The 10,969-nt window shown below is 41.9% G+C and overlaps 1 protein-coding gene across 1 annotated transcript; it reads left to right on the forward strand.

Moving 5' to 3' along the window:
- Positions 1 to 765: 765 nt before the first annotated feature.
- purab (purine-rich element binding protein Ab) lies at positions 766 to 7,454 on the forward strand. The gene has a single exon (XM_059345989.1). It carries the CDS (start codon positions 800 to 802, stop codon positions 1,643 to 1,645), a length of 846 nt encoding a protein of 281 aa, XP_059201972.1. The 5' UTR covers positions 766 to 799; the 3' UTR covers positions 1,646 to 7,454.
- Positions 7,455 to 10,969: the final 3,515 nt, after the last annotated feature.

The raw sequence follows: 10,969 nt of genomic DNA on the forward strand, positions 1-10,969 counted from the left end.
ACCCATTTATATGTTTTACCTTGTTTGTACATTTTATGTATGTGAAGTAATGCAGCTTTTCTGACATGTTGAGTGTTGAAATTAGCATTTATTTCCCAATCAAACTTCTTTATACTGATGAACCCTTTCAAGGCCATTGAGAAACAGTAGCAGGCAAGCAAGTCCAATCATAGGGTAATGATTCATGATGCTTCACAGTGTATCAGCCCCCTCCCTCAGACTCCCACACAGCTATCATCTACTGTTCATTCAGAAATTTCTCTTTCACCCAGCTCTCGCTCTGTCTGTGTCCTTCCACAGGGACTGTCCGGGTCCGCTGTCCATGGTGCTGAAAACCCCACACCAATAATCACCAGGTATGACTTTTGTTCCTGTATTATTACTTTTTGGACAGGATGCAGACAGGTGTGACAATTATCTATCTATCTATCTATCTATCTATCTATCTATCTATCTATCTATCTATCTATCTATCTATCTATCTATCTATCTCTATGGTTGGTGTTAGTACTGCAGTGTTTTAGGCTGTGTTGGGGGTGGAGGGGGTAACTTTCAGTTGCAATATACAGCTGCACTGAAGGCTGAAGTGAAAATTGTGTGAAACGTTGTAAAAACAGCGCGGCTGTCTTGAACGCAGCCCTCTCGGAGTACTACAGTAACACCAACTACAGTTACTTTCATTTTTTTCACCCTCTTCTCCTCTCTCGTCTCGCGATAGAGCGGCGGAGTGGTTTGACGGGCAGTCGAGGTTGCAGCAGGCAGAGGGAGACGGTGGAAGGTAAAGCAGGGAGGCAGCATCATGGCGGACAGAGACAGTGGCAGTGACCACGGAGGGCCCACCGCAGGCCCCGGCTCGCTGCCCCCGGGTGCGATGGGTGCCATGTCCCGGCTGCAGCACGACACCGAGGAGCTCGCCTCTAAGCGCGTCGACATCCAGAACAAGCGCTTCTACCTTGACGTGAAGCAGAATGTTAAAGGCCGCTTCCTAAAGATAGCCGAGGTCGGGGCTGGGGGAAACAAGAGCCGCCTCACTCTCTCCATGTCGGTTGCCGTGGAGTTCCGCGATTATCTCGGGGACTTTATCGAACATTACGCCCAGCTGGGCCCGACCAACCCGGACATAGTGCAGGATGAGCCCCGGCGGGCTCTCAAGAGCGAATTCCTGGTGCGGGAGAATCGGAAATATTACATGGATCTGAAAGAGAACCAGAGGGGGCGGTTCCTAAGGATCCGACAGACCGTTAATCGGGGGCCCGGATTGGGAAGCGCGCAAGGCCAGACCATCGCTCTGCCGGCGCAGGGTCTCATCGAGTTCCGCGACGCTTTGGCCAAACTCATCGATGACTACGGTGTGGACGAGGAGCCGGCGGAGCTCCCGGAGGGCACCTCGCTCACGGTCGACAACAAGCGCTTCTTCTTTGATGTGGGCTCCAATAAGTACGGGGTCTTCATGCGGGTCAGCGAGGTGAAGCCCACGTACCGGAACTCCATTACGGTTCCGTGCAAAGTATGGTCCAAATTCGGCAACACCTTCTGTAAATACGCGGAGGAGATGAGGAAGATCCAGGAGAGGAGTAGAGAGAAACGGGCCTCCGAACTGCTACCTGAGGGCCCGCACGGCGGAGATGACGGCGACGATGACTGACGCGGATTTTAGGAGAGCAGAAATGAAACAACAAAGACAAAACTGAACTCTGAGAGAAAACGAGACTTTTAACTGTAAAATAGAAAGAGAATTTCCAAGGGAATCACCCCACACACACAACCTCCACAGACATGGCAGCACCTCTGCTGTCTCCTCGCTCATTTTACTGGATGTCACCCCACTTACCACCCATGTAACAGTAAGCCGCTGCTATCAAGGATTGAACTGTAAGATATGAACTGTTTCCTACTTGATTTAAATGACAATGAACAGAGTGTTTATATCTCTATCAAACGACAGATTTTGCACACATCAAAGCTATTTCGAAAAAAATGTTTAAATGTTTTCAAACTGGTAATATACTAAGATTTAATCAAAAGTAAAACCAGAGGTCTATTATATAAAATGACAGTCTTCATGTAGAACGAATATTTGACATCAGCACAAAGAGAATATATTATGGACTTTATGAAACCAAAATCTGATACCAGATGTATAGTTTATTATAAAGGTACGCAGAATAAATATGAAAGCGCTCTAAAAGTGTATGAATTGCAGAACGCAGCACTACAGGCCTGTAAACACCTGTCAGCATGTGTGTAGACTCATGTTTTGAAAAGAAGTTTGGCAAAGTAGGCTATAGTCTTTAATTTGACCTAAATCGTAGTTGGCTATAATGAAAGCATTTCTATCATGCCATTATGGAAAGGTTGAGACTCAAAAATGAATAGCCTATTTTGTGCGCCTCAAACAAATGGGATAAGTCTATCTCTGAGCTACTATATTGAATATCAACCCTCTTGCACCATGTCCATATAAACTTAAATGAAAAAAAGTGCTAACTTAGATGTACTAATTATGATTTTGTGAATCAGCTGTAAAAAAAAAAATCTTTATTAAGATACCCACGTTTTCTGTGGGTTAAGTTTTTCTTTGTGACTTTGTTGTTTTTTCCTCTGGGGGGGTTGGGGGATGCAAACAGATAAGGTCCACTTGGTGGGAGCGCGAGGCGTGGAAGCAAAACAAAAAAGACGCGTCAGCGCAGCGCGCGGCGAGGCAACGCATCCTCTCTGACGTCATTACGACCCGTGCCTTATACACTCCACTCGTTTACGTGTTATCACGTGGATGGTCTGTGACCTCGACCGCTGTACGTTTTCATTTACGAGTGCTGTTATGTAGGCCGAAAATATATACTCACCAGGGCTGTGTTAATTCACACTCCTGCGGTGCATGGAGCATGGGTGGCAACACCAAACGTAAGCTGAAAGTTTGCCGGGAGCTTTTGGGCCAATAAAGATAGTGGGCGTAACTCCAAGCTGGAGCGAGCCCTTCAGAAAGATGAGGTGCTGCAGGGGGGGGGGGGCTTAGTGTGTCATGGCACCCTGGAGGCCAGAATACACTAGCAGCACCCCTGCCCTGGCTGGTGGCCTCACACAGAGTAGACGTGTGTCTCCCTGGAACAGGAGAAGGACCCAGGATGTACCACTGGGTGTCAGCATGGGGATTAATATGAAGATGTTACAGGTGGTTTTGCACACCATATGCACCATGATGTTAAAAAAAAAAACAGCAACAATGAAAAAACAAAATCAGGAGTGGCTGGATGAGGATATTCGTCAGAGCTGAGATGGATGCTGTTAAAGAGCCAGGCAGTCAGCCAGCCAGGCAGGCCAGCCGGCCGTGCCATGCCATCAGTCTGAGTGCAGTCCAGTGGATGTAGAGGCCTATCAGTGCAGGGCCGAAGCAGTATCTATCTCTTTATGGTGCTACAGCCCCTCGATCGCTCCTTGGGGGCCTTGCCGCTCAGAATATGTCACTTTGCATTGTTTTTATTCTGATGCTCTTTTTTTCTCCTTCAAAGTTCTTTTCTCCACATTATGTTGTCCGAGATGTGTCAGGTTTCTCCCTCCCAGGCAGAGAGGAAGCCACTGACTAGTGTAGGACAATTTCATATTAGTGTGCAATATTGTGTACGTGCCAATCGCGGCATTGTATCACGTGTATAGACTATAAAAAGACGAAAAAATGTATAGGCTATGTGATCAGTAGATATATTTGAAAGCATGACGATGAGGTTGATGCATCTGCATTATATTTCCAAAATGTGAAGTCTTTCTTCTCAAGCACTTGCTCAAAGTGGAAAAAAAAGTCAGACTAGTAGTGAGATATTTTTCCTGTCATGTTCTGTAAACCAGTAGGCTGCCTTGTCCGTCTATCAGTGCGCGTAGACTAGTTCGGGTGTTTTACGTCCCCCTACGGAGTCACCCCAGAGAAAAACCCTTCCCCTCCTCGTTCCTGCCCTAACACACACACTAACATACACACACACAACACAGACAGTCAACAACCTCTAACTGTCTCCATGTCAGCCTCTCTGCAGTGGTCTACACTGAAGTTGAATAGTATTTTGGGTCCAGGGGTGGCTGTCACACACACACAAACACACACATCCGCATACAGTCTCTCCCTGTTGAGGCCTCTTGTCGCTATCGGAGTGTTTGGAAGGCCTCTAAAGTATTTTGAATGGTGTCTAGAGCTGCACAAGGCCTCCTGTCATTAGTAGCCAGGAGACTGTGTGTTTGAAGCCTGAGTGCGACCCCTCTCTCGCCTGGGACTGCCGATGGCAGGACAGGTGAACTGAGATTTGACTTTTGCTTGTCTGCGGTTTCACTTGAGCTAGGCGATAGTGATCGGCTGCAACAGACCCAAAGAACAGAGGAGTTTGTTGTTGTTTTTACAATGAGGATCACAATCCTTCTCTCTTTATGTGGGCAGACTGAGCTCAGGTCTGCTCCTCTTTCCCAGCTCATGATTCAAAGCGTGAAAAAGGCCCTGGCTCATTGTCTCTGCAGTAAAACGTGTCCAAATGCCCAAATACGCTCTGTCAGACACACAGACCATTCCTTCTTTTTGACCCGATTGACCTTTAGGCTAATACTGCGGTGCTAGTTGACTATCAGATTGCTCCAAGTGGTTAGTTCACCTATCAGCTTATTTTAAAGCAGGTTGGCCTACAACACTAGGACACAGCCTGCTCATGGGCCCTGTCAGATTGGCGTGTCGCCTAGGTGGCATGAAGGGGAAACAGGCTGCATGGATTGCAGCTTTAGAGGCCTCAGCTGGATAAAAGCTGCTAATGTAGATTCAGCCTGGGCCTGACAGACATGTGGGAGAGTTAGAGGTAGACTGAAGCAGAATTCCCCCAAAGCACACCTGGCCTGAAATGATATCAAAGTCCCGTTGAATCTTTGTTTTAAAAAAGTTGATCTGCGTTTGACTGGGCATGCCTGCAGCAATAGAGCCAAGAAAAATGTTCCAGAAAATCCCATCTGTTCCACGCAGGACGTTTAGGCCCAGGTTTGTCTCCGAGTGTTGGTGAAAGGCCTGATGAAGCCTGGCACTGCACTGTCGGGGCTGACCAGCAGCAGCCTACCACCACCTACTGACCCGGCTGTCAGACAGACCCAGTTAGGATTTTATTCTCTGTTTAGGAGAAAGACAGGAAGTGTCTTTACCCTCTCATGGAGGGTAACACTGCCCTGTGAATTATAAAAGGCCCATTTACATTAAAACACACATACAGCCACCTATGACTATGTGCCCAGCAAAGCACATCTGAGGTCAATCTGAGTTCATCCTGAGTTCAACATGAGTCTGGACTCTGTTGTGATACAGCACTTATTCCCCAAAGTGTTCTAGCTTTAGCTTGATTGAATTTAGGCCTCCAGGAGGCTCATGCTACATGAAGACTGGAAATACAACACTTCCTTTCTCTCTTTCTCTAATGGCCAAATATAAGGAAAGCCTGAACTTGCTCATAGAGTTCACTTTGTGAGTGCCTCACTCACTGTGAAACTCAAACATTTCTTTAAAGATGAAACGACGTGTCATTTTGTTTTGTTACAGACTGTAATAGCCAGGTGCTACTGGGTCAGTTGTGCTTTTTAGTGCAGAATGATTCTGTTGTGAAACATGACTCGTCCATTTTGGGTCGTAGTTCGATCTGAGTCACAGAGAGGGGGGGCACTTGTGATTTTGCTGAGCACAGTGTGATCAAATCTGATTTCTCAGTTTGTGAGAGCTCACAGTGTCACAGCAAAACCTGGAGTGACCTTGCAGCCATGTTGTGCCCACGTTAACACAGACATCCGTATCTGGGACTGAAATGCAAAATGGTAGGCAGATTTATTCGTCTTGTTGTCTGTGTGCAGCGTCAGTGGTCAAGCTGTGCTGTCCTCAGTGGCTCTGGCTAAATTCAGCGTAAATGGGTGATGGTGCACTGAAGCTGTTAGCATTGACGAGAAAGATGTTGGGATTTATTATACAGGGCGAGCCATCGTAGCAATCCCTCAACATGATACTGCCGTTTGTCTCTTGTTACTGTTCATTTTGTCATTCAAAAGAGCTTATTTTCTTGTTGTTTAAATAACAAGTGACCAGACCATTCCCTACACATTTTAACTGATGGAAATCCTAGATGTTACTCAATAGTGCAGCAGTAATGCTACTTGTTGCATGTAGTCAAAGTCAGATTGCTATGATGGCTCCAGCTGTAGGCGCTTTGTCTGCTTGTTTCTCCCGTCAGATTATTCATGTTTCTGACAGCCACATGTACATGACTTCTAACAGCAAACTTCCACAATTACTGACTTAAAACAGACTTAACTTCCATAAGGTGTTTCAGACAACCGAATCTGCTTTGTTCCTGGTTTCAGTGTTGTAGTCTTATCATTGGCCATTCAGAGTTCCTGGTTGATCACACAGCCAATCCGACCTCTGGTCAAAGCCAAGCACTATATGACTCATCATAAACCACTGACAGAGGAGCTCATCCAGCACGTCTTCTTTTTCCTCACGCACAGAGTAGTAGGGTCCATCATGTCTGCAGACTGTACAGGCTACTGTTGTGTATAGTTACAAAAAAAAAAGTACTTTGAGATGTTTTGAAGATGTTGGGAAATGGATCCTGGATTTTAAGGGGTGGGGTCAATGCACAATGAACATATCCCATGTCACCATTTGGTCTAAATCCCTTTACCATCCCCATATGAGATAATATGTTGTATCTTTCAAAAATATTTTATCTGTGGCGTGTGTGTGTATATATATATATATGGTTTGTTATATATGATGCTCCTCCTTTCAGAAAAATATAACAAGTAAACAGGAAAAACATATTGCTGTTTTTTTTCCTTTGTATTTTATACTTACAGAAAGCATTGAATAAAAATGGATAAATACTTGCACTTTAGATATATTAAGAAAAATAAAAATCTGCATATTATTTTTGATAGGGATCTCACATTCAAAGAGTATAAATTACAGGCTTTGTGACTATTGCTGGACAGAGATGTATTGAGTTCTACTTATTGAAGTATATTTTGTCTGTGTGTCAGAAGGTTTACTAAAGTAAATTGCATGATAAAGTAGTGCTACACCGATATTGTTCTTTTTTTTAGTTGGTAAAAATGTCTGAAAACTGTGATAACAACCCTCTTGTATCATGTTTAACCTCTCCTCACCCCTTCTAGAATATTTCTTACTGAAATATGGCCTTTCCTGACTACATGACGATGGTGCTTACTTTGGCTTTGACATCAAGCTCATCCTATACATCTCAACATCATCATAACTCGCGTCCTTACACTTCATTACTTTCTGTTATGTACTCTCACTACCTTATTAAATTTCCGTTGATGGCAAAAAAAAGGTGTGCTGTTTTGTACATTGCTGTTTGTTTTAATGTTGGGGGAGCCTTGTTGTCTGAAAAATGACTAATCGCGCAATAAAAAGTCATTCCACATGTCCCCGTCTCTGCACAAATGTCTCAACACACATCCAGGTTTTATCAGGGATGGGCGCAATAAATAAATAAAAATACACACAATCAAAAGAAAATATTTAAAGATCCATTATCTGTTGACCAAATATCACAAATGTTAAAACAGTTGTTCCTATGTTTGTGTTAACGTAAATTTGCAGAAATGCACACAATACTTTAGGGCTGCAAATAACGATTATTTTCATTATTGATTAATCTGTCGATTATTTAAACGATTAATCGATTAGTTGTCTGGTCAATAACATGTATACAAATATCAATCAGTGTTCCCCAAACCACAAGATGACGTCCTCAAATCTCTTGTTTTGTCCACAAACCAAAGAGATATTCAGTTTATTGTCATAAAGGAACAAAGAAACCAGAAATATTCACATTGAAGAAGCTGAAATCAGAGAATTAGGACTTATTGTCTTTAAAAAAAAAAACCCTCAAATTGCACAAACCTCTTTGCTCAAACCAATTATTCGATTATCAAAATAGTTAACAATTAATTTAGTAATCGATTATTGTTCGATTATTCGAATAATTGTTGCAGCTCTACAATACATGCACTGTACTGATTAATATACATTATACAAAGACCATGTATGATAGGATGTTAATTATTTAAGTTTATTTCATTCATCAGTGCTAATTATCCCCCTGTCAGCTGTCCTTGAAAAGCTTTTTTATGTATTAATAAATGAAACGTGCACAAACACAATAAGAGGGTAACAACAGTGGGTGGATACAAAAATCATATTTTAAACAGTGCTACAGACATCTGTTTTTGACTTCCACGTGAGAATCAAAGGTAAGGTACCAGATTGCTGCCACAGCAGGACAGAGGACATGCTGTTGACAGAACAGTATTAACTGCAATCAGCCAGGTGAGGGGTTTTATTTTGCAAAAAGGCAACAGGACAGTGCACCAAAAGCAATGAAACCGCTGGCACCTCACACTCAATTGTCAGCTATTATTATGAACTAAACATTACCAGATTGGGCTTAGACTGTCAAATTTTAGCCATAAATATAATTTCAGTGCGCATATGATTTACTCAACATTGTTGTATGAATTAATTCATTTCTGAAGCATTGTAAACATAGACGTCTAAGCAGTGATTGTCTGGCTGTTGTAAGTGATTACAGTGCAGTGGTAAAATACAGCAGCTTGGAAGATATATCTAAATGTTCTCGGAAGGTATCTCTTTCATTTGAAAAATACAGTCCCTCCTTTTTACATCTTGCAGCCTTTTTACAGTCATCTGTTGTATATCAAACTAAATGCAATTACAGCCTAAAGGGAACTGATTGGAAAATTAGATTTATGTACGTTTTTGGTTTTATCTACTGGTTCTAGTGTTTGGATTTTGTTATAAAATTTGTCTGGGGTTACTTTCAAAGCTTAAGGAGCAGATTCATTCTGTACTTGTTTTTAAGTGCAGTGCAGCACAAAACTGTATTCGGCACAAGGCATGTTGCTCTATCAAGACCACAAATCCAGTAACACTACAAATCCATGCAGTCTCCTCTTTACGGTAGTGATATATTATAGCTAAAAAACTGAAACTCAAATGTGTGTTCATTTTTTTATTAGCTTTTTGAACCAGGCAATATCATTTTAGTTAAGTTTTTCTTTAAGTATGTTGTTGTTATTCTGTTTTGCGACAATAGGTTTTTGTTTTAGTTAAATTTCTTTGTTTTTGATAATAACCTTAAACCCTGCTCACATTTATATATTCATTATGTTAAACTAGCCAGCTGGTAAACAAGCTTACACTTTAATTTTGGTATTTTGGTTATTGTAATGACAGGACAGGAAATCACACTGTGTAAGGGGCAGAACCTCTTTTAAAGCATGCATATTCATGGTCCCTACAGGTTTCATCAAGTCAAATTTAAGACTTCTTAAGACTTTTTTAGGACCAAAATGAATACAATTTAAGACCCATTTCTCATCCACATTGGCAAAAAAAAGTACAAAAAACATGAAGTAAAATCGGTGGCCAGTAATTACTTGCAAAGTATATACATTTATTTACAGCTCAAATTCTGACCGGGCTGCACAGGTACTTAGTTGTTGTTTTTTGTAGTTATGTTATAGGGTCCTCAAACTCGTAAAATTTTAGACATTTTAAGGCCCTGCAGATATCCTGAAATGGTGGATTCACAATTTGAATAAAATTATATTGTATAATGAAATAAAATACCTAAATAAAAACAAACCAACCAGCAAAAATAATTATGGTTTACTTTTTTCTGTTTTGTTTTTTTTCCTTTGACAATGTCAAAGAGATTAAGCTTTAAACACCTGGTGCCACATGTCACACCAGGAGAGACAGGCATACGTGTTACTAATTAATTAATTAGGACTACATTTCAATTTACTAGTTTACACTAAATTACTAGCTTGAACTATTTTTGTCACACCCTACTCCTGACTGCCACCTCTCTAGTGTCAAAATTAAAGATATTGTTTTAGTGTACTTGAATAAATCATAACTCTTACCTTGTGTGCTGTTTCTTCATTCTGTTGTTCAGTTAAGTTTCAGGAACATAAAAACTTTCTCAGACTGTTAGCATCTTGCAGTGTGGGTCATCTGTCCACTTGCCGTTCAGTTGCACCCATAGACTGTATATAAATAATGGACGTAGTGACCATGACGTCAGCAACTGGTTTGTGGCCCGTTTGAGGCATCGAGTTCAGCGTTACACTCGTCGCCATCTTGTGTCGCCATCTTGTTTCGGATACGGGGAGCAGACCATATCTGGACTGTGGAGGAGCGAGAGGGATCTGATCACTGACTACAGCCTCTCTACACCTCAACCTGACTGAGAGAAGTCACTGCTAATTCATGTTAGCATTAACTGGAGCATTAACTGGGATGTTAGTTTTGGCTACAAACTAAAAGAAAATGTATGTTATTTACCTCAGAAAACTGAGCAGCGACTCCTTGGAGTGTCTGTTAGTCCAACCAAACGCTGAACAAGATATTTTTACTGAACAAAACGTTCAAATAAACTGTCATTAAGTGAAAATACAGTGGAAGGGTCAAAGTCATGAGACCAAACCGGTAAATTTTTTATACCTATATAGCGTTTTATATAACTTTATTGACTCCTGATGACGGCTCGCCTTGTTAGCTACCTGTCAATCAAAGGTAGAAAGGCCCCAAATCATACGATTCTTTATCTTCTATTTTCTTCTAAATAGGGCCATTACTAGAACTCTTAACATCAAATTGTCTTGAAGAAGATTTTTTACTGTAGACTGTAGTGTTGTGCTAAAAAAAAGAGATAATAAATCAAGTGAGAAGTTTTCTCATTTTGCATTGAAATGAATGGACAGAATTTTTTTTGCAGCCAAACTCAGCGCCCCCTGCTGGAATTTTTGGTAGAATGCAGCTTAAGGCATTTCCTGGTTTGCCTCCATGCTCAGACCAGGAGGTTGCCGCCTGGTTGCACTGCACCTGTTGGCCGCTTGATGTCATAACTTC

The sequence above is a fragment of the Centropristis striata genome, chromosome 12, assembly GCF_030273125.1.
Source record: "Centropristis striata isolate RG_2023a ecotype Rhode Island chromosome 12, C.striata_1.0, whole genome shotgun sequence".
Taxonomy (NCBI): Eukaryota; Metazoa; Chordata; class Actinopteri; order Perciformes; family Serranidae; genus Centropristis; species Centropristis striata.

What these genes read in the sequence shown, in the direction of transcription:
- purab (XM_059345989.1), top strand. Translation starts at nt 800, where the DNA reads ATGGCGGACAGAGACAGTGGCAGTGACCACGGAGGGCCCACCGCAGGC.